Source organism: Lissotriton helveticus, chromosome 3_1, assembly GCF_964261635.1.
Source record: "Lissotriton helveticus chromosome 3_1, aLisHel1.1, whole genome shotgun sequence".
Taxonomy (NCBI): Eukaryota; Metazoa; Chordata; class Amphibia; order Caudata; family Salamandridae; genus Lissotriton; species Lissotriton helveticus.
Genome location: NC_136061.1, coordinates 171,415,056 through 171,439,577, shown reverse-complemented (window position 1 = coordinate 171,439,577; position 24,522 = coordinate 171,415,056). Strand labels below are relative to the sequence as shown.

Below are 24,522 nucleotides of genomic sequence, written 5' to 3'. Positions count from 1 at the left end.
TCTAGATACTGCTCATTCCTTGACCTCTTGTGTCTGTCACACCATTTCACTTTAAGCTTTCTGAAGCGAAACAAGAGAAATGCTGACCCAGGGACTCTCATGCGGGACACATTTTTGTTTGAGTTCCGCGGAGAAGTTGCTTTTAGAGCGGCTTCTTGGCCATGAAATGATTATGAAACGTTTTCTCAGAGATGCAGATCTTTCCTTTGCCTCCCAGTACTAACTCTGTCCCTCACTGTTCAGCCTGTAGAACTATAAAGGAAAACCACTTCCCCAGCCAACACTCTGATTAGGTCTTCAAAAGTCTCCTTGCTTCTGTACAATGAAAGAAGGGTGTTACCAACTCGGATGTATCCTTGTCAGGCGCAGAGCAGCCCCTCGACCGTTCAGTGCATTCTGGAAGAGACCTCTGAAGTAGTGCAGGCATGCAAGAGCAGTTATCAAGTCTACTACAGGAATACACATTTATTTTTAGAACCATACTCAGTTCAAAGGGGCTTGGCCTAGCTGTTCTGGGTGGATTATTCCTATTGGAAAAACACAAAGACTGATTTGCATATGGCTGATCTGTCTAGAGTATCACATTTGGTGAAAACGTATAGTCTGGAACGTGAACCTGAGCGATTATTGCTCCTATATTGCGATATTTGCTCCGACCAATTCAAGCATTTGATCCATCACCTTGTTGCTGCTTTTAGTGAGTAGAAGCAAAATATTTCTCCCATTTCATAACTGTGATGACCATACAGAATAGCTGTACCAGGAAACCTAGTGCAATTTGTTTTTTCTCAAATTTGCAAATGAAATGTCATGACATTTAACATACCAGTGGGTGTCTCTGCTATAGTGGCATCCAAGAAAACGTGCTGCCAAAAATCACACGTTAATGATTACATTATCTACCGTCAATGTACTGTCTGCAGTTATGTAGGGATCTTATGAGGGGGATTGTTACCGTCATTCAATTAACACATTTTCTATCTTTTAAGTAGCGCATATGTATCTAGACTTTTCAGTAGGATTTAGCAGAGAAGGGGATTTAATAGCAGAGCAAATGATGAGAGGGCCGAAAGATGGCTTTTCTTACAAGTGGTAATGGGGCTACCCAAGATGTTGGCTGGGCCCCGAATCTCAATGGGACAGAATATTGTTACAACAATATTGAGGGATAAAATATTAAAAGGTAAGTTTGGATACATTTGCTATACTGGGCTTCACATCTACGTGCCTTGGTGGTGTGTATATATAATTTCAAGGTACGTAGATGTGAAGGTAAGAATAATAAATCCTTACCTCTCTCTGTGCACTTACCTTTTGATATTTTGTCACTCGATATTATTGGAACGATATTCTGACCCAATGATTTTTGAAATTCGATATTTCCTACTGCAGTCCTACCAAAGACTCGTCATGGTATTTCTGGTATGCGGTGTTGTCTGGGACACAGCTGAACATATCGATGTTTGAAATAAATGGAGTTGTACACTATAAAGTGACTTTTAGCTGACAGAACTGACAAATGGAAAAAAAAAGTCAATATATTGAGGCTTGTGAACAAAATTCATTTAAAAGCTAAAAATAATTGCTGGCCTATTGGGTTTAATTAGTGTATTTTAATGAAGAAGCATGCTTCTATTTAACCAACGGGCAAAATATTTGCCTATACAAAATATGCCAGGCTTATAATTAAGTAGTGTTTATTATTACTGATTTGGTGACACTTTTTGTTATGACCTATTTTCATTAGTCACAGATGACACGCTGCTACAGTTGGAATTATATGGAGATAATTTAAGCTCTGTTGAGGGGTATTGGGGTCCTAGTGCTGGGCCGATAAGATCTAGTGTTGCATATTTCTGCTCTCTGGCCTGTAATGTCTGCTTTACCTGAGGAATAGCTGTGCTGTCTGTGGTGTGACGTTGGGATCTTTGTGATGTAATTCCCATCTTTTAACCAAGTGAATTTGTCAATAGTTTGACATCCAATCCAGAGGGACAGGAAGGAAGAATGGAAGAACAAGAAATTGAAGGAAGATGCATTCTACCTTTTGATCCTGATGGCCCTGTCACATGGCACATGCAGAATATGTAAAATTGTGCTTTTGGGCATTCTCTTTGGGGAAATGTGCCGTTAACTAGGTTCACTTGACATACCATGGAGTGTTGCAATATTGAGTGGCTCTTTTTAACGAATTACAAATCTGGCCCTTTACGCGTACAAAATTTTCTGAAATGCACAGTTTGGCCTACTTTTATCACCTTTTCTCAAGGGCAACAATACCCCCTTTCTCCCTCAGTTCGCATTCAGGGGAACGAGAAGCCAGACAACTGGCAGATTAAAAGTTTACAGGTCTCCAGTCCCTGCAAAGCCCCCATTTTATGCCTGCCTACATAGTGTCCTAGGTTAACTGTGTTCACTAGGCACTGTTAGTATTTATCTTTTTTCAGTCTTTTTGTTTTTTTCCATCATTTTCTCTCTCTCTGGGATCAAGAGAGATAGAAAACCACTGCTGTTGACTGTCTATCTCTAGTATCCTAGGTATGGGGGGAGTTGTGAGAAGCTGGCCTGGTATATGATGTCCACTAATGTAAGTGGGCACCATGAACCAGTCCAGACAGCCCTTATGGTAATGTAAGAGGTCTGACAACCATAGAAAGCTATCCAAATGGTAACTGTGGAGAGCAGCCTTCATGCTTAGTCTTGAAGGAGTGTAAATCAGCTTGTTTTACCAGAATGCAATCTTATAGTATAGGTTAAATGAAAAGAGAACCATACGTAGTATTTATAAAAATATGTATTAATTATATAACACTATCTAGTACGTTACAGTATCTCCCACAGGGAGAAGCACACAATACTTTAACAAAGAAATCACCTTAAATAGCACTAATACACAGTGGGCCCCGGGGAGGGGGGGGGGGGTGGTGGACCAAACCATATACTATGAAAGTGGTATAAGACTCCTCGAGTCAGGGCACTGTTGAGAAAATGTAGAATTGCTAGGGACCCAGGGAAGCCGGGTGCGTGGGTGTGAAGTGGTGTCGGAAACCGCTGTCGACCCCAATGGAGGACTTCAGGAAAGTGCTGCTGCTGGAAGAGGAGAAAGTGTCAGTCTGAATCCAAAAGTGGATTCTTGAAGAGGAGTACCTGAAAGCGGAGGGGACAGAGTCTATGTCACTCGGTTGTGACCAGGAGACTTGGAAGACAAATGCCCTCCGATGTCTGGTGCTTCAGGATAGCTGATGGTGACATTGACTCTGCCGCTACGAGGACCAGGCGATGCAGATGAAGACCAGGACCCAGATACACGCTGTCCCACGAAGGATGTCGGGTGCTGAGGGGTCGCTGTCCGGTGGGAGCACCAACAAGCCTTGGCAAAGGCAACCCATGCAGGAACTCAAGAAGGTGCACGGTTGGGACCAGCAAGGTCCAAGGGACTCACCACAAGGAGAGGAGAGGAGTTGTTATTTGATAATATCTGCGCAAAGTGTTTGTGTTACTTAAGTACTGGGCACGGCAACTTGCTTACCTGATTCCTCACGCTCTTGACCCCGTTCCGCCCCGGCATTGTGCCGTTTGCGCGGAGGGTCGTCTAAATGAGCGCCACTTCCTGCTCTTCACCACTTCCGCCCTGCCTCTCCACCTTGCAGGTTAGCGGTCTAGTGGCTGCAGTCCTTCCCTCCATTTCTAGCGCGAAAACGGGCTCTCCAGTCAGACAAACGTGGCGAGTTAGGCTGCGGATGTGTGATAGCGCTATTGATGTTTTTAATTATTTCACTCAGCTGACTACTAGCTGCACTTTTAAAATTGTTATTTGATAATATCTGCGCAAAGTGTTTGTGTTACTTAAGTACTGGGCACGGCAACTTGCTTACCTGATTCCTCACGCTCTTGACCCCGTTCCGCCCCGGCATTGTGCCGTTTGCGCGGAGGGTCGTCTAAACGAGCGCCACTTCCTGCTTTTCACCACTTCCGCCCTGCCTCTCCACATTGCAGGGTAGCGGTCTAGTGGTTCACGCCACCTAGCATAAATGGCGACCTGGCGGAAGCGCAGCGGGAGCGCAGAGTACGCGCCGAAGTTGCGCCAAAGTTAAGCCCGTCTGCGCCCGTCCGCGGCCGACCGGGACCCGGGGCCACGCATAATGTTTGCCGCCTCACTTGCTCCTCCCAGGACTTGTATTCCCTTCAATATTTTAGGCCCCCTGACACCCATGCTGCCGGTACTGCTCAAGCCTGTGGTATTTGGACACCTCACCGTTCCCATCCCAATCGGGTTGAGGCGCCCATTTCCACACCTCATTTCAATGCTGTCCCCCCCCCGTCCTCTCTGAATAGCTCACCACCACTTCATCTTATTTCCATTGTCTACCTTAATACTCGCTCCCCAAGCATCAATTGGAAGTGTTCCAACTGTTAGACAATGGTAATATCGATATTTTGCTTCTCTCTGAAACTTGGTTAAATGAGGACTCCACCCCGACATCCTTGCTGCTATCCCCTCGGGATTCTATATCCTTCAGTCCAACAGGGCGACGGGCAGAACGGGTGGGGGGGTTGCTGCCATCATTCGTTCCCATTTCCACTTTACAAACCTGGTAACTACTCCCATTCCAAATTCTGATATTCTTACGCTGAAATTTACTTCCCCCAAATTTTCTTTTATTCGTGTCCTTGTTTATCGTCCTCCTGACAATATGCCCCTTTTTTCCTCCCAATTTGGTGATCTCATCTCCCGGTTAGTTATCAATTCGGCCAGAATCCTGATTATTGGCGATTTCAACTACTGGCCATTGGACTCCCGGGAAAGTGGCCTGTCGGTCGAATTCACGGATCTACTATGTGGCCTGAATTGTCTGCAGCACATCTCAGTAGCTACTCACAATAAAGGTCACACTCTCGACCAAGTGTGGACGGCAAACTTGGACATTTCCCCCCCTTCAGTCTATCCTTGTACCTGGTCTGATCATTCTTTTATTTCTTTCTCCTTAAAATTCACCCCGTTCACCCGTCCTCCACCTGTGTCTAATTTCTCGGCACGCAACCGGAAGCGTGCGGATACCTCTCACTTCCATTCCATTCTGTCTACTACACTTCCCAACGAGACTACTGAGATCAACACGCAAATTGCCATTCTTGATCAATGGCTGATACAAGCAAGCGATGTGGTCGCCCCTGTGAGAACTATCAGAACTAAACGCCCGCATGACGCTCAGCGCTGGTTTACTGACCAACTTAAACTGGACAAAATAGCCCTTAGACAAGCTGAGCGCCGGTGGAGATGGAACTACGATCCCTTATTAAAAACTGCCTATATGGATTTATTAAAACTGTACAAAAAATCGATTTTATTGGCTAAATCTTCCTACTATTCTCAGAAAATTCTCAGTTCTGCTTCAAAAACTAAGGATATTTTTTCCATTGTAGCTGAACTTTCTCTTCCTGACCGTGTCACAGTCCAGCCCCAACCCTCACAGGCTCTCTGCGACTCCTTAATTCATTTTTTATTGATAAAATCACTACCATTAAAAATAATATTCCCTCACCTTCCTCACCCAATGTTTGTGCCCTACCCCCCATGAATCCTTGCCGGTTGCACGAATTTCCCCCCATCTCTGTCTGAATTCATTTCCCTATTACATGTAGTTAGTACTGGATCCCCCAATGATTGTTGTCCCCCTCATATCCTGAAAGACGCCTTCTTGGCCTGCCCAGGTCCCCCGTTAGATCTTCTTAACTATTCACTAGCCACAGGCTCTGTCCCTGATGCTTTCAAAAGAGCAGTTGTGGTACCTATTCTCAAAAAGCCAGGCTCGGACCCAGCTGTTCTAAGCAACTATCGGCCGATCTCCCTCCTCCCCTACCTGGGGAAGGTGTTGGAGACCTACGTCACCCGCTGCCTCAGCGCCTTCATTGAAAAATCTCACTTCCTTGATGATCAGCAGGCCGGTTTTAGACCGGCCCACTCAACGGAAGCTGTCATCGTGGCTGTGATGGATGCGCTGAGACAGGGGGCTGATAGGAACCTGGCCCAGGCCTTGGTTCTATTAGATCTGTCGGCTGCTTTCGACACGGTCGATCATGCTATCTTGCTCGACCGTGTCGGAAATGCGGGCAGCCAGGGCCTGGCTTTAACTTGGATTGGCTCCTTCCTCCACCGGCGTTCCCAATCGGTTCAGCTATCCACTTTCTTTGCCCCCCAATCCTCACTTTCCTGTGGTGTCCCCCAGGGTTCTGCTGTATCGCCCCTTCTGTTTAATCTTTATATGCAACCTCTCTTAGCTTCCCTCCGTCACACCCCTGTCACTATTTTTAATTATGCGGACGACCTACAGCTAATCTTTCCTATTGATCCCTCTCTTTCCTCTCGTACTAACTTTCAATCCACCATGCTTACCATCTCTGAGTGGATGAATTTTAGTCAGCTGAAGCTCCTTCCCAGCAAGACGGAGTTGGTCCTGACAGGAGGGCCCTCGAACCCTTGGAGCTCCAGCTTTTGGCCTCAAGCTCTTGGCCCTCCACCCTGCCCTGTCAATTCCGTGAGGAGCCTTGGTGTTATTATCTCCAGTGACCTATTGATGAGACCTCAAATTAATACTGCAAACACAACAGTGATGGACAGAATGTGGATCAATGTCACACATTCACCCCAGTCCAGTCCAAATTAATACTGTCACCTCGGCCTGCTTTTACCATCTACGCAGAATTTGTAAAATCCGAAGGTTCCTTTCTACAGAGGCTCTCATACTTGTCATCATGGCCCTCGTCACCTCCCGTATTGACTCTGCCAACTCCTTGTATGTGGGGATCCCTGCTTACCATCTCCATCGGCTCCAGCTGGTACAAAACCAGGCGGCCAGATTGGTTTTCCAACAGCCAAAGTACCAACATGTCTCGCCCCTGTTGAGGAGATTGCATTGGCTCCCGGTCGCTTCCCGCTGCATTTTCAAAATGGGCTGTACTGTTTTTAAGTCTCTTCTTGCTCTCGCTCCTGCTTTCACCTCCCTTAGCCTCAAACGTCACATTCCTCTGAGGAATCTCCGTTCTTCTGCTCACAACCTTCTAATCATCCCCAGGTTTAAACGCAAAAAACATGGTGGCTCCTGCTTTTCTTTCCTTGCTCCTTCAACCTGGAATTCCCTTCCCTCTCCCATCCGACTCTGCCCCGCTTACATCACCTTTCGTAAACTTCTTAAAACCCATCTCTTTCAGTTAGCTTATGAGTAAACCCCACCGTCTATACCCTACCGCCTTGCATATCTGCTTTGTCTGTGAGCGCCATGAAACCAATTGGTGTCCGTGCGCAGTAACAAATTCTTTCAACATAACAACATAACAGCCTAATGGCTAGGGCGCTCGACCTCGGACCTGGGGACCTGGGTTCGAGTCTCGGTAACGATGCCAAAAACTTCCTGTGATTCTGGGCAAATCACTTAATCTCCCCGTGCCTAAAATTAATGTGTGTCCGTCCCGGAACTGATGCTATGTAAAGCGCTCTGATACCTGACTCGGTTCGGGTCTAGTTAGCGCTATATAAAACTCTGCAAAAGAAAAAAAAAGAGAGCAGGGGAGTAAAGGCAGGCCTGAGCAATCGGGGGGAGCCCAAGGAAAACAAAGATGACCCACAGGCCAGAGGCACAGGAGTCGCGGGAGGACCTCTAGCAACTCGCCAAAAGGAGCAGGCCATGGTGCCCACAAGGCGATGTGGCTGAAGATCTTGGTGGAAGTAGTTGCCGGAGGTTGGGGCTACTTGGAGCCCAATGCACTTGACGCACAGTTGCCAACAAGCACATGCACTTGCAAAATTACGTGGTGCACAGGGTTTCGTTTAATGCACGAGTGATTCTGACCTCCAACTAGGTGAGAGAGCAGCTCAGGCCTCGGGAGACTTAGATAACCACCACTTGTGTTGTTGAACCATTCGGAGTCCACTGGAGCTTTGGATCAGCAGACCGGTCAGCAGTGTTGAGGTGCCTACGAATGTAGGGGAGTGACTCCTTCACTCCAAGGGAGATTACTTCGATTGTCCTTGATGCTTCACAGGCCTTGGAAGGTTCCTGTACGATGCACAGACAATGCAGAAGACTGGAAGGGAGACTGAGTCAGGCCCAAACTAAGTCCATAGTGCCCAGGTGGTATAAGTGCAGTGGTTTCAGTTCTGCGTCTTATCCTATGACGAATCTAGGGACCTACAGCCAGGTAAAACCTTAATATTCTAGGGAAAGGGTTGGGAAGATTCAGAGGACCCTCCCAGGGGAGGGTCTGCACAGGGGGGAGGATACTCCCATGTCCTTTGTCCAGTTTCATACCAGAGCGGGAGCCAATGGCTCCCAGGACTGGTTTGAACTGGACTATGCACAGGAACACGGGCAGACTTTCAGGTGCTGGCAAGTGCACCAACCCTAATACATTAAATCCTGTCTGGGAGGTGGTCACACCTCCCTGTGACAGGATGCCTATTTTTCTGCCGTCCCCCTGCTCGAGCCTGGCTCAGCAGCAGGAGGGCAGAAATGTGTCTCTGGTCAGCAGCGACCATTTTGTGCTATCCGGGACTAGAAGGCTGGTACCGGGAACACGGAGGGCTCTTCCAGTGCTTGGAATCATACCTCCCACGACGTTTACGGTGTAGGGGTATGATTGCAACATGTTTGATACCAAACATGATGGGAATCGTTGCAGCCGCTTTTGAGATGGTCATCTTGCTTTCACGTGATACCCCTCTATATAGTATATGGCTACCTCACTGACAACCCAGGAGAATGGACTCCGTAGGCTGCAGGGGTGTCCTGCTCATCCAGGAGCACCCTTTTACTTAGAACCAAGCACCCTGCCCTCAGGATTGTAAAGGCTTGCTATAGGGGTGACTTATAGGTTTTAAGTGCAGTGACCCTTAGATATAGTAAACCTTTATCTTTAGTAAGTGGTGCATGCAACAACGTACACAAGCTGCAATAGCAGGCATGTAGTTCCATTTTGAATGGTCTCTCATGGGTGGCATAATACATGGGCCAATGGAGACCTCTGGGGTACCTATGCCCTGGGTACCCTATACTAGGGAATAACAAGGGTACCCCAGTATCTAATATGGGGTGTACCGAAGTACATCGTAACAGTTTAGGGAGAAAGCAGATCGACTGGAGTCCTGACTAGTCAAAATAAAGTTTAGCACCAGGCAAAAAGTGGGAGTATCAATGCAGAAAGATCTTACCTTCCGACAGGAGTGTTGCAATTCTTTACCTGAGTGGTGGCACCATTTTGACTGCACCCCTGTAAAGATGCTGCGGGCTGGATCTCCCTGTGTACAACGATTTGCTGTTGGAAATGAGAGAAAAGGCCTTCTCACCAATATACCGCAGCACACCAGCGTTCATCCAAATCATCTGTGCATCAGGTGCAAGGCTTTTGACAAACTCACAGCATAACATCAATTCAAGAAGAGCTATGACAACAAAATAGTGTTATGTGATAAAGTAAACTATCAATCTCACAATTCCCTAACCGCAATGACATGGTCTGTACTTTTCAATACGAAAAACAGAGAGCACCATGCGTGGATTTGCAGCATGATGAGGGACATGAAGCAGGCCAAATAAACCAACCAACTATTGTGGCATGGCTTTCTCCGGTCCCGCAAATGTCTTTGACATGTTAGGGATGCTTTCTGTTTTTTTGAAGGGCTACATTCAGTAGCCTCATGCTTAATCTCTGAAATATGTGCTCATGGTTGTGACTAAGATAGAATTTTGTAATTGGAGGAAACAATCATTGCCTCTTCACGCTTGTTGAGTAATGGGTGTGATTCAAATCGGAAGTGTACAGTGATTGTATTGTATGTATTTCTGTCTGGTGGGAAACAAAGGGAATATATATACTCATTTCATTTATGAAACTTTCATTTTCAGACCATTGACCAGTTTGAGTACGATGGATGTGATAACTGCAATGCCTATATCCAAATGAAAGGTAACCGTGAGCTGGTGTATGAATGCACCAGTTCCTCCTTCGATGGGTAAGTGTAGAACAGTATGTGCTGGCCAAATAGTACTGCCACTGACCAACACAAGGGATGACAATTTGATATATTTTACAGTTGTGACACTGCTGGCGTTCCATATTCTTGTTGCACTACTTTGGGAATCCTTGTTTGTTGTGGAGATAGCAAGGCGTTGTGGTGCGGGTAGGACGCTTGGCCGTGCGCATAGCTGAGAGTTGACAAAGAAGCTTGTGATAGCAGGAGGTGGCTCCTGTCACAGCTAGGTAGTATGGTCACTAAGACTCTGGTACCTTGCTTCGCTGGAGCAGAGTATGTTACTCCTGGGACACCTGGATATTGTATCATTGCTAGGTAGTGACCGCATTGAGCAAATTAAGTGTGGTGTTGTGTGAGATTTGCTTTCAGCCATGTCAATCGAAGGTGCTCGATGTGCGTGCAGATATCTGATGCTTTGGTTTACCGGGCAGGTGGGAGAAACTGGGTCGATGGACAGGGTGACATTGAAGAGAAATAAAGAATGGTATGGTTTGGGAGTCATGCTTCTGTAATACCAAGCATTGGCAAAGCCAATCGGTCTCGCTTATGCAAGAGCCATTGGCTTTGCCAATCTGTTTTAGCCATGTTGTATAGCAGCATGGCTAATAGTTAGTGGGGTAATGGAGAGTGGAGTGTTACGTAGTGGGGTAGAGAGTCGGGGAGTGGCGTCGAACGGAGTGGCATAGATTAAAGCAGTGGAGTAGTGTGTTGCAGAATAAAATGGGAGTATATTGTCATGGAGTGGCTTGGAGGGAGTTACGTAGAGCATTGTAGTTTAATGAGGTCCATTGGTGTAGAGTCCATTGGCGTCTGGTCGGGTAGAGTGGAGTGGCAAATAGTTCGGTGGGGCTTAGTAGAGGGGGGTGGACTGCTCTGGCGTAGACTGGTGTAGAGTAGAAAGGCATAGAGTGATGTATCTGAGTGTAGTGGTCCACAGTAGAGTAGAGAGGGCATGGATCAGATGTCTTCAAACTTTTTGATGCCCAGACCCCCTTGTCAAACTCTTTTAGGTGTAAGGACCGCCTTCTGACAAAAATGTCTAGAACTTGGTACTCTTTATCATTGACCACCATAAATGCCCCCAATTCCCACAGAAAATAATTTTTACAGTGGAGAAATAATTTAAACGGTGTTTAGCAAACCAAAGGTCAGTGAGCGTGGAGGCGTAGTCCAAGGTGTAGCTAAAAACAAAGGGCCTAATTTATGAGGAATTGGCATAGGGCAGCACCGCAAGTCTTCTTGCTGCGCTGCCCTATGCCTATGTGAACGAACAGAAATGCACCGCCTTTATGAAATACGGTGCATTCCTGTCCTGTTTCCTTGCAATGGCGCACAAATTGCTGCCTAGCACAAATATAGGCCAGGATTGTTTTTGTACAGAAAGGGGCACCTTCCTTCACAAAAACAATCCAGAGAGGCGTTTTCGGCTTTCTATGCAGCACTCGTGGAAAGAGGATAAAACGAGGGAAAATTAACATTTCTCATTGTTGCGCCTCTGCTGGAGAGGCATCCGTTTTTTTGAGCTACTCAAGGTGTACTTGATTTTGTAAATATGGGGCAGCATCAAAATCCATGGGTGTTGGGTGGGACCCCCACGCAAAGCCCATGGAACAGCTCCATGACGTAAAGTAAGGCAGCGCAGTGACTTGCGCTACTTTGTCTTAGTCCATATTTATGAGACCATGCAAAGTCATGCAGTCTGACTTTGCACCGCCTCATAGGTATGGTTGAGACGCTTGCGCCACCAGAGCGTCAAAAAAAGTGATGGTCTAGCGATGCAAGCCTCTCATAAATAAGCACCAAAATATTATGTGCGGTTTTTTTTAGGTCTTTCACCATCGGGTAGTTGCATATAAAAACAAGCATTTGCAATGCAATCCGTCTCGCCTTTGGGGCCTAATATGGATTTAGCTATGCAGCACATTGGCTTGGGTGCTGAAACATCTACTGCTCTTTAACATGGAGGGAAAGTAAGCACACAACATACGCCTGGTATGGGAACACATGGAAAGAAATATTGCCTTTCAGCGGAAAATGGTATAGTCCAAAGCTCTGTTTTTAATATAAAATCAGGGCCTTCGGTGATCATATCACTGAAAATACAAGAATTGACGAAAATATTATTGTCAACGGGTGCTTGTGGAAGAACATTTCTATGGACTGGAATCCAGAGAATGCTAAAGTGATTCTGGTTTTTTACTGACATTTTCTGGTCGTTTTCTATCAATGTTAAATAGAGGCTGTTGCTAGAAAGAAAAAAAAGTCCCTCAGCAGAAAGCAATTCTGGTATTTTACTGACCTCTGCTGGCTGTTTTTTATTATCAAGACACTAAGGAGGCAGTTGAACAGGAAAAAAGTCCCTAAGAGGAAGCAGACCGGTCATAGGGCTGATCTCCAGAGCCCACATAGTACATACACATATAAGTATGTTATAATAAGTATATACTAAAGTATAAACAAGAGGTCTTGAATGCTCGACCTAAAAATGGGCAACATGAATTAAAAAGACATTTTAAAAGTGTTTAGTGGGAAATGCACTGTAGTACATTATGAAACCTGTATTAGTTCATTCACTGCAGAGGTCTGTGTGTAACCAGAGAGCCACAGAATTAAATCTTGATTGGTGCAGTGGCAAATAGTGATGTGTATTTTTAGTGCCACAAGGTCACAGCCTGTGTCAGAAAGCACTGTGAATATGTACAGCAATATTTCATACTTGCAATGCAAACAGTGTAAGATGGAATGCTGCAAAACGTGCAAATACTTTCAGGATAAAATGGTGCTTCCAAAATGTAGGTTTTAGTAATACCTGCGCATATGTAATGCAAATTTGTTTTTTTACCTAACTGTCCCTCCAACATGTCCATAGGGGTACTAAGGGCTGTTTAAATGCAGTTAAAATTAAAAGCAAGCCCTTCCCGGCCCAGTTTTTAACTCTTTGCACCACCACTCAAAAAACAAAAATTTGTCATCACAGAGCTTGGAGTGATTTGATCAATTAAAACTAGAACCGCTCCCAAGCATCCTTTACACTTGCAAATTAACTCACAGTGCACATTTGCATTTCATTCGAGCAAGGAGCTGACAACGATCCAGATCAGCCCTCCCACTGTCTTTTTTTCCCAAAAGGAAAGCAAAGTTTTGGTTTGCTAGGGACAAGTGAAGCTGGGGCTGCATGACACCTAAACCCCCCCCCCCCCCCCCCCCCCCCCCAAACCTCCCTTCCCAGGACTCCACGACCCCCCCTCCTGGGGGTCGAGTACCACAGATTGAAGACCTTTGGCATAGAGTGAAGTGTTGTAGAATGGAATCACGCAGAGTGCATTGGTGTAGAGTGCAGTTCTACAGAATAAAGCAACATGGAGTGCAACGGTATAGAGCAGAATGACGTAGTGTTGTAGAGTATAGAAGAGTACAGTGAAGTAGTGAAGAGTAGATTGATATAGAGTGAATTTGTTTGGTGTGCTGTGGAGTGCAGTGGTGCATAGAGTACATTGCTTTTGGAGTGGCGTAGAGTGAAGTAGAATAGAGTAGAGTCGTAGAGTGTAGTGGTGCATAGTAAAGTGGTGTAGAGTTGAGAGGTGTTGAGTGAAGTAGTGTCATGGAGTAGTACATGCAGTTTTACTAATAAAAGTATATAGCGCAATATCTGAGTAGTTCATTTACAGACATTTAAAAAAAAATTGTGCTAGCAAAAAAAATGACATCGTACAGCATACCCCAAATAGACAGGCGGTCACATTTTTTCTAGCTGGCTGTCTCACATGTGTACCAAGCAAGATTGTCACATAAATCCACTGTTTTTTCTTCAGCTAGAAAAAGAAAAGTAAACACCAAGCAACCTAGAAGATAGAACCTGACATTTGACCTCTTCCTTTGAATGCACAGTAAATGTTAAAAGTTGAGAACAAGGTTTAAAGGCCTGTATACAGAAATTCAGTACTGGTGGAAGAATACAGTAAATGGGGTTTGGGCAAGGGAAAGGATGAACTCGAGCTGGACAGCCTAAAACCAATAAAGCCAGCAAATAGAAAGCAAACAAATGTGAGTAATAAACTACAAAGCCAATGGTAAGCAGTAGGCGGAATGTATTCCCAGGGAAGCTTTCTGAATGTCCTCAATATGTTGTTAGCTTCGACCTAAAAACAATTATTTTATTGGTTCAATATTGTGGTGGGTAGAATTAGCCGTTGCAAATTATTGCCATCAAGTCCACATTCATTTGATACCCAACTTGTCTGTTTTATAAAGTGTGTAGACACACAAGAACCGGTCTCTAGGCGCTAAAGATAGATAGCAATGTGCACCAGAACATTTTTTGTGTGTTAATAAAATGAAGCAAATTAGTTTCAGCTTTGTAGTCTGATGGGAAAGGGTTCCATAGCTATGCTTCTAAATTATCTAGTCCATTACCTTACAAAGTCTAGGGCCAAGGGATGTTCCCAATTTGCCACACCTTCTCTGGTTCTTTTGTATGTTTAGCCTGATTGTAGTGTTTAGTAAAATTTGACACTGTGTCTTTCGTTACAGTGTAGTGGCGATGATGACCTTTGAAGACAGCTGGGTCGCCAAATGGCAGAGGATTGGTGAGTTTGCCAGAGATTGAGCTACTACTTTGAGAATATCTCTCCACTGTATAAAACAGAGAATTAGTGGCTTCTAAGACACTTGCAAAAACAGCCTTTTCTATATATGAATCAGGGGGTTGTGGTGCTTTGGAGAAAGTAGGGATTAGCAGTTACCTTTGATGTGAAATATGGAGGACCTCTGACGTGGACTGGAGGACTCATTCAGAGATCTTATCAGTAAAGGTGCAAATGATAGCCTTTCTGGGAGCTGGGGCAGGATTACCTTTTCACCAATAATTCAATTAATTAATATCTTTTAACGGGTGCTCCTGATCTCACCCATGGTGTATAGAATGAACTGCTTCTAAAAGAATGAAGGCAGACTTTTGCAGCTCTCATCTGTGGAGCAGAAAGTGGGTAATTTCAGAGGATGGATAGTTTCATAGATCGCCCTTTTGATAGTATAGGAAAAGCAACTTGCACATAGCAGCAGTTCTTTTTCATAAGTTTCAGCCTCATATTCATACCTTCAAGATTGCTTCCTCGTGCAGAGGTGTGGGATACTGTACACTTCCATTTAGGTTTTTTGCTTTTTTCCTTCACACAAAAGAAGCTCTATGGTGAAAAAGCTCCATGTTATTAAATTTGTGAGCCCCAGTTTTGATAAGCATCCTAGTTTAAAATTTTAATTGTGACTTTGCCCACATCTGGGCAACCTCTGGCATCCTGACCGAGACCAATTTGTTTCTAGATAACAAACGTTCCTTCTAGCTACAATGTACAACAACACTTGTCCCAGAGTACATGTGTCACATGATTTAAAGAGTGGCATGACATCTCCTATGTTTTGTCTCATCTAAGTAATGAAGCAGATTCAGCGTGGCATTCAAAATATGCAGTAGATATAGGAGGCTTATAAATAAAACGGTAAATGTGTGGCTGCATAACATGAAAATCTGGAGTATTCTGTTTGAGCACAGTGTGAAATGTCTCTTTGCACCTGCATTAACTCATTAATGGGGATCCTAAAAAAGGAACCTTGTGAGTGACTTTTCCTCGGTGTAGGTTCATGAAATTATGTATTTCTGTGGCTGCAGAATTTTACACATAATTAAGCATGTACTGCATTTGCTCCACACAGGTGTTTTTAAGAGTGGGCTAGGGTAGACCCGGTCTGTGTCCGAGCTCCCTTCATCCCATCCACCCCTCCTACAGCTGTTGAGTGTAGCCCGTGTCGTGCAGAGACACAAAAAATATACAGTGCACATTAACATGCCAAAGTACTTTTTACTGCAAAACGATGATCGAGTCAAGACCTGAGCTTGCCTGTTTTATTTGTTTAAAATGGTCAACTATTACTTTGTATGTTGTGTGTATGTGTGTACATATATACGTGTGTGTATGTATGTGTATGTGTGTGTGTGTGTGTGTGTGTGTATATATATATATATATATATATATATATATATATATATATATACACACACACACAGAAAGACACTGAGAACTCTGGGTAGTTCTCAAGTTTAGGTAGGAAGCAACTCCTGTATAGAGCACCCTCCACACCAGCGACACTCTATATTTGCTCACCTCAAATGTCTGCTTTTCTATCATATTTTACCAATCCAAAGCTGTAATACTGTGCCTGGAGTGGTAAAAGGCTTTGGCCATTTTACAGCTCGGCATGAAAAGTACTGGCTAATCCTATACTCAAAGACTTTTGCTGTAGAAATGGGAAAAGACTTTGTCCCTTTCTATCTCAGCGTGGATCGCACTGTGCTAATCCTATGATTTAAAGACTTTTATAGAAAAGACATTTGAGGTGACCAAATTTAGATGGTCACTGGTGTTGAGGGTGCTCTATACAGGAGCTGCTTTCTACCTAAACTTAAGAACTACCCAGAGTTCCCAGCTTCTTTTTTGCATAATTTATGCGGCACTCTATGCCTGAAAGGGTTTTGTTTTGAGAGATATATATTTACTTAAAACGCGAGATACAGGGATTACGTGAAGGGGAAACTGTGTGTTAAGGTCCAATATTGATGTTGAGGGTTTCAGGTGGCATAACCTATGAGACAATGGAGTGGTTTATAAACGTCACCAGAATCTAAGATCTCCACATGAGACCATATTACACATGCTACTCGTTATCTGTTTTTTAATATTAGATGTTTATTTGGCTTAGGTAGCAATATTGTGCTTTTTTTTCTCTCAAAAAGGTGTATTAACCCCTTCGGCGCTGATGACAAAGCCAGCTCGTCATCAACGTTACCTGCGCTGCGCGGATGACGAGCTGGCTTTGTCATAAACAAGCCATTTTTTAAATTTTAGCGCACAGCCGGAAAACGCGGTAGCGCGGTAGGGGTTAAGATTAGTGAATTGCACCTTCTGTCTAATGTAAAAAATGTCAGCTATTCTACTGAAAGTGCAGATAAAAATTGGCTGTTATTAGAATGTTTAGGTTTTGTTTACGTTCTGTGAATAGATAGTTGATAAAGCAATGGCCAAAGTTCAGGGCCGTTGAAATATGGGATTTTGTGGCAGCAGCATATATTAAGTTGCTCTAAAAAATGCTGTCCTAAATGAATGAAAATTGTGCTGCTGATGCCACATTGTTTGCCTTTTCTTGCCTCATAAGTTAGATAACCCTGACACCTAATTTGGTCTTTTTAATTTTTCGGGTCTCTGACAATGATAATGCTCTTCTGTGTAGTCTGGGGCTGACGTGATGAAATACATATTTCATATTGTAGGAAAGTGCCCCCTTTTTGCCTCGTATTCGATGCAATTTTGACTGAAGGGCACTGGGTTCCTGCTAACCAGAACCCCAATGCCAGTGCTCTTTCCCTAAAACAAAGTAACTGTGCAATTGTTCCTCAATTGGCAAAACCTTTAGCACCCCTGTAAGTCTCTGGTAAATGGTACCACTGGTACCTTGGACACGGGTACTAAAGTAGGTCCTTAAGTGCTGTAGCATGTGTGTACCACCCTATTGGACCCAACACCAAACTTATGCAGACTGCCGTTGCAGGCTGCGTGAAATGGTGCAGACAAAAGTGAAAACACATGGCACACACCCTAAGTGCCGTGTGCACAGACACTGGAAGCAATATATATATATGTCACGCATGCAGCAGGCCTTGTAGTCCTATGGCTTGTACAAGTGAACAGGGAAGCCATCTTTAGGATGCGTACTAGGCACTGGTCATTACGAGTTCTCCAGCTACATGTTGGTTTCACTTAAACCTTCAAGGCAGATAGCCTGGCTGATGAGCGGTGTTACCCTGAAACAGGTCCCAGGATGCTTGTTTCCGGTTCAGGGAGGACCTGGCTTGGCATTTTGGGCTGAACTGTTCCAATGAGGCACAGGGTCAAGACTGATTTGCATATTGCTGGGTGTGAACTGAGGTGGTGAAGTGAGCTAAAGAACGATGATGGATTCAATCTTGATCTGTGACTGGGGGTGAGTGTCTGAAAAGTTTCAGCGCTCCGTCCTTCATCTCCTTGCGCTTGCATATTTTATAAAACGCCAGCTTCTTCACACATGGACTTTGAAATATCTGTATATTTCACTGGTCTCTGAAGTTTTATACATATAATTTATTTATACCATTTTGTTCAAATAGAACACCTAAGCATGTATATGTGTGACAGAGACAGGAATACTGCCTCTATAGTTAAAAGTAGGCCAGACTTTCCATTGAAAGGAAATGTTTTGTTGTGTTCAAATCCGCATGAAACTTTCCCAAATTTTTTTTAATCAAGTTTGGGCTCAACACAGCAAGTTTTGTGAATTATGCGAAACTTGGCATGAAAGTAGAACATTACTCAAGAAGTGACTTTGCTTGGTGTAAATGGTCTGATTTTCCTGATCGTCTTTAAAATACCCCAAAAGTTGGAGGAAAGCTTCTGATCCGACTTATCAAATGTCAATTTGTCATCAAAGACAATTCCTAGGTTCTTAACCTTAGGGACTGGGATATTGCATTCGACCAGATTGGCAGGCCACCATCTAGGAGACCGAAAGGGAGAATTGGGTCCTACAACATGACTTTGGTTTTTTCGCCGTTCAATGTCAGGCAGTTGGACTGCATCCATGTAATAACCTGAGTCATGCAGTAGTTAAAATGATCGGCTATCTCCTCCACGTTATTTGAGACTGATACCACCACCTGGGTGTCATCAGCATAGGATACCACAGAAAAACCACACTGCCTAATGATCGAGGCCAAAGGAGCCACATAAATATTAAAAAGTGTGGGGCTTAATGAGGAGCCTTGTGGCATACCACATGGCAGTTTGAAGGACTTGAAAACCGAGTCTCCCAGTTCTGCTGAAAATGTTCTATCCGTTAGATAGGTAGTGAGGGCGGTGTCTTGAATCCCCAGCTCTGCTAGTCTGGCAGTTAGTATTTTCGTAGTTCACCGTGTCGAAGGCCGCCGATAGATCTCACAATATCAAGGCGGCCTTCCCCCCTGCATCCAGTATTATCATGGGCTGGACACTCATGATTACGAGTTCCATAGCTACAGGATGGATTCACTGTACCACAAGGAATTCTATACCTAACACCTAGTCTTAATAAACCCACTCTGATGCCAGTGCTGGATTTAATAAATGCACACAGAGGGCACCTTACCTCTTGAAAACCTACTGAATACTAGTGTGTTGTCTGACAGGTCTCAACTAGCCTGCCACCACTAGACATGTTTCTGGCCTCCTGGGGTGAGAGGTTTGCTCTCTCAGCCCGCAAACAAATCCTGCTCTGGGCGAAGGTGTTCACACCTCGTCCAAGCAGGAACTGCCTTCCAAGGTGGTAAGCTTCAAAGGGCATGCTGCCTTTGAAATGCAACCCAGGCATCTCCAACCAGTGGAAGATGCTGTCCCCCCTGTCTTGTCCCCACCTTTTGGCGGGAGGGCAGGCGGGAAAATGAGTTGGATTAGGTGTGCCCACACTTAGCCACACTACCCCTAAGGTGGGTCAGCTGATGTGGACCACACTTTTTAGAATTCTCCATCTTGTGTTGAGAGAGAAATAGCCTATTAGGTTCAGGGTTATGCCCACTTCCCACAGGAAGTCATACAGTGGGTATAGTCACCCTAAAGGTAAGTAGCCCATTGTCTACTAACTGGTACTCCCCTTAAAGCCCCTACATTAAGTATTTAGGTAGCACCCCTCCACCTTGAACTTTGGGTTCGATGGACCTAAAGGCGAGGACAAAGAAGAGCTACTGAACCTGAGAACTGATTGTCTGCTGCAGAGTTTTGCTGCAAACCCCTGCCTGCCACTTCAAGACTCTGCAATCGAGGTGACCTGTCTTTTCCTGCTGCTGTGTGGCCTCTGAAAACCCCAGAGGCCTACCAGCCTTCGCAAATTGCCCAAGAACTCACTTGATGTAGAGCAACTACTCCCCTGCAGATCTCGGGCACCAAAGTCCGAGTCCGGCACAACCGGTGCTGCAACTGACCAGGAAGAAGTACTTCTACTATGGTAGGTCAGATCTGTGCTCCCTCCTGTCCCACCCCACCCCCTCTCTAGTGTGGAAACACCAGGACCGATTGCAGCCATGCAGTACCAACTCCCGGAGTACTGAACACCCTGCACCCAAGACCGATATTGAAGAGTCCAATTGGGACTCCAACTGTACCAGAGTCCAGCAGCCGCCGAGGGACATTGAGATCCACTTCGAGGGTGTTCTGGCAGTCCTGAAGTTGCCCCTGCCAGCTGTTGGCCCCTGACCGCGAGGAGTACCTATACACACTGGGCCTGTCCAATCGACCTTCTCTGCTTCCAGATCCATCTCACTCTGCCTGGGTCACCACGAACAGACTGTGCTTCCTTGTCTCTGCAGCCATAGCGACCCCCAGCCCCTGTTTGAGAGCTCTCCGAAGTTGCCCACAATTCCCCTTGTGCAGCCTGTCTTTAGAGGGCCCCTTTCTCCTTTACACCAGTTACCTGCTCCCGATGGAATTCGGGATACACTCGACGAAATGTTGGCAGAATATTAGACCTTGGTTTTCTGCTACCCGGAAGGTGAACCTGCTTTTACCTCTCATGGGACTGTATGGAGCGTAATTGCACACAACTTTGAACTATTTGCTTACCTTTGAAAATTCATAAGAAATAAAGTACTTGCCTTTACATGTAGTGCTTGGTTTGAAAATACATATGAAAAGACCTGTTATTTTTTTCTAAATAGGTCTCAGATTTATTCTATTAGGGTCTCATTTATGACTGAGTATAACAAATGCACTGCTCTGATAAGCCTAACTGCTCGCCCACACTACCACAAAAGAGAGCGTTGGTATTATCTACTTTAGCCTATGTAGACCAATTGGGAACCTGCTGCACTCTTCACTGTGTACTTTGTTTTAGTACACTATATGGAGAGCCAGCTTCCTACACAGACCATTTGAGGGAGCTTTTCTTCCTCTCTCCCATTTCGGGCCTGTCCACCCAAAGGTGGGCTCACAGACCAGCAATAATCTGATTGGCTGAACATCATTAGAAAAATTGTGCAAGCCTTTGCAGCGTGGTGTGGATTTTCTGGGGTCTTTTGGAGGACCACCAAAAGGTGCAGGCATCACCCTATAGTCCATGGGTCTGGAATACAAACTGAGACCAACTCTGGAGCACGAAGAGAAAAAATATTTATTTCCATCTCATGAGATGGAGAGAGCATTTCACTAAAGCGCTCAAGGGTCAGAACTATAATGACCAGCACAGATTTTCACTATTGGTAAGTGCCTATTTAGCAGATGATTCCTTGTGCGACACGGTCGAGGATGCGACCCATATACACCCCCTGAAAGTGACAGTCACTAAAACATATATCATGGAAAGTTGACCCGCACCAAGGTTTATACACACGTATTTGATTTATCCAGTTTCTATATTTCACAGTGGTAATAGATATTTAGACAGAAACTTCCCACACATAAGAATTTCAAAAAAGAGTTGATTGTAGATTTTTCAGTTTTCTTTATTCAAGTTCTTAGTTAAAATTCACAGAATTGCTTGTTGCCAACGCGTTTCGTCACATCCGTGACTTCTTCAGGGCTAAAAGCAATTTATATAAAAAGCATACATATTATAATACAATACAAAATACACACATTTTTTTACAAATAACAATAGTTAAAACCATACACGTCACAATTTTTATGTCATGTATTATTATGGAAAACAGAGTAGGTTCTTATACTCTTTTTTTGTCGCAGAACCGAAAAGTATTTTCTATTTTCTAAAAGTGGAAAAGGGAAGTCAAAGTCACTATTTTTGATAAATATATTACCATGTAAATTCAAGTGGTTTCAAGAGCAAAGCGGCAGGAGACCTACTAAGAGGACTAGCTTCTTGTTAGCGAAGTATGTAATAGGAACTACACAGATTATGTGCGGAACTGTTGCCCCACAATAAAAGTGACTGTCATATTGACAACTATTCTGTAGATACAAAGAACTCATTGCATTAACATAAAATACTTTATATCATACCTCAAAGTTAATGTTTCTGACAGAATTCTTAGTTAGCGTCAGCCACCATATAATCTCTACGTGTTCTGGTCTGATATCTGAAGGTGAGATAATACAGTTTTACCAAATCACAGTACTATGATTAAAATACACTATATGCCACAATTCAACAAGGATGACTGTTTTTTTATATAATATATGGTTCATTACATTATGGTTACATATATTGCTAGAGATGACATTGGTGAGTTTAATGTAAGGTTGACATATTAGCATCCTAGGGAGCGGCTGTTACAAAAGAGATACATTCTCCCATGATATAAGCGGAACCAAAACGAACAGTCCTGTCTTATGTCAAAGAAGAGAGAAAACCAGTTCTTATTTATCCAATATACGACCATTATAGACAAATAACAGTGTGTTGCATCCCCACATCAAGAGACATAACCTTCATCTAACATATAGTGAAATTAAAAACTTACATTCACATTGATATATCCGGCGTGTACCCCTCAAGACAATCAGTGCAACATAGGGAAAGTACCTCCTGTTCTTTTATTCGCGGCTAAAGGATTAGTGCCTCGTGGCCAGCGCCTGCACATAATTATATATATATATATATATATATATATAATATATATATATATATATATATATATATATATATATATATATATATATATATATATATATATATTAAATCACCTCCTGGAAATCCACATGGAAAGAAACCAGAGTCGAAGCCCCAATATTGTGCAGAAGGGTTTATTGGGCACAAGGAAATAACCCAACGCGTTTCGAAGTCTAGCGACTTCTTGTTCACGGGTCTATATATATATATATATATAAGAAATTTAAGAAACAATGAGAGCAATGTGTGTGGCTCTATATATATATATATATATATATATATATATATATATATATATATATATGTATTGTTATGGTAGTATAAAGTACAAGATACCACTAAGTGGAAGTGAGGATCCTATCAGTATGGATGAAATGATCTGATAACCAAGTTATATTTGCTTATCCTGATTTGTCCTCATGATCTAAAATACCGATTGAATAAGTCACAACATTTCATGGGGAACATATTCTTGTTTGGCAGGTCAAATAAAATGACTTGCCAAACACCCTACAAGGATAATTAAACAAAAAAAATGTGCAGGTATTATTAGTCAAGCTCTCTCCATGTATACAAAACTGGCGTAATAATATATATCGACCATCTATCTGCTATCAATGTTAGTTCGAACAATCCTAATTATTTTTAAAGACATGGAATTTATAAAGTGCCCAAAAGCCTTTCCAACAGCCGGCCTCACGATTGCTAAACATTGCAGATAATTAAACTGTCTGTGCCGTGATTAATATCACCACATTGTGCAATAGATGTAGCTGCTCCAAATTTATGTGTCTATTGAGCCGATGAATATATGTGAAGGGTATCCTGCCTTATGTACGCATTTTGTCAATGCGGCTCATTCCTGGGGGCTTATTACTATCGGCCTGTCAAATATATCGGAAAGGCTTTTGGGCACTTTATAAATTCCATGTCTTTAAAAATAATTAGGATTGTTCGAACTAACATTGATAGTTGATAGATGGTCGATATATATTATTACGCCAGTTTTGTATACATGGAGAGAGCTTGACTAATAATACCTGCACATGTTTTTTTGTTTAATTATCCTTGTAGGGTGTTTGGCAAGTCATTTTATTTGACCTGCCAAACAAGAATATGTTCCCCATGAAATGTTGTGACTTATTCAAATCGGTATTTTAGATCATGAGGACAAATCAGGATAAGCAAATATAACTTGGTTATCAGATCATTTCATCCATACTGGTAGGATCCTCACTTCCACTTAGTGGTATCTTGTACTTTATACTACCATAACAATACATATATATAGAGCCACACACATTGCTCTCATTGTTTCTTAAATTTCTTTTTTATATATATATAATTATGTGCAGGCGCTGGCCACGAGGCACTAATCCTTTAGCCGCGAATAAAAGAACAGGAGGTACTTTCCCTATGTTGCACTGATTGTCTTGAGGGGTACACGCCGGATATATCAATGTGAATGTAAGTTTTTAATTTCACTATATGTTAGATGAAGGTTATGTCTCTTGATGTGGGGATGCAACACACACTGTTATTTGTCTATAATGGTCGCATATTGGATAAATAAGAACTGTTTTTCTCTCTTCTTTGACATAAGACAGGAATGTTCGTTTTGGTTCCGCTTATATCATGGGAGAATGTATCTCTTTTGTAACAGCCGCTCCCTAGGATGCTAATATGTCAACCTTACATTAAACTCACCAATGTCATCTCTAGCAATATATGTAACCATAATGTAATGAACCATATATTATATAAAAAAACAGTCCTCCTTGTTGAATTGTGGCATATAGTGTATTTTAATCCTAGTACTG

General features: G+C 43.5%; 1 protein-coding gene across 1 annotated transcript in view; it reads left to right on the top strand.

Annotated features, from left to right (window-relative positions):
* Nucleotides 1-24,522, top strand: part of SUPT4H1 (SPT4 homolog, DSIF elongation factor subunit) — a 55,722-nt gene that overhangs the window by 23,490 nt on the left and 7,710 nt on the right. Inside the window, exons 2-3 of the mRNA XM_078679485.1 lie at nt 9,900-10,006; nt 14,558-14,613. Coding sequence (XP_078535611.1) covers nt 9,900-10,006; nt 14,558-14,613 — 163 coding nt within the window. The remainder of the gene's footprint in view (nt 1-9,899; nt 10,007-14,557; nt 14,614-24,522) is intronic.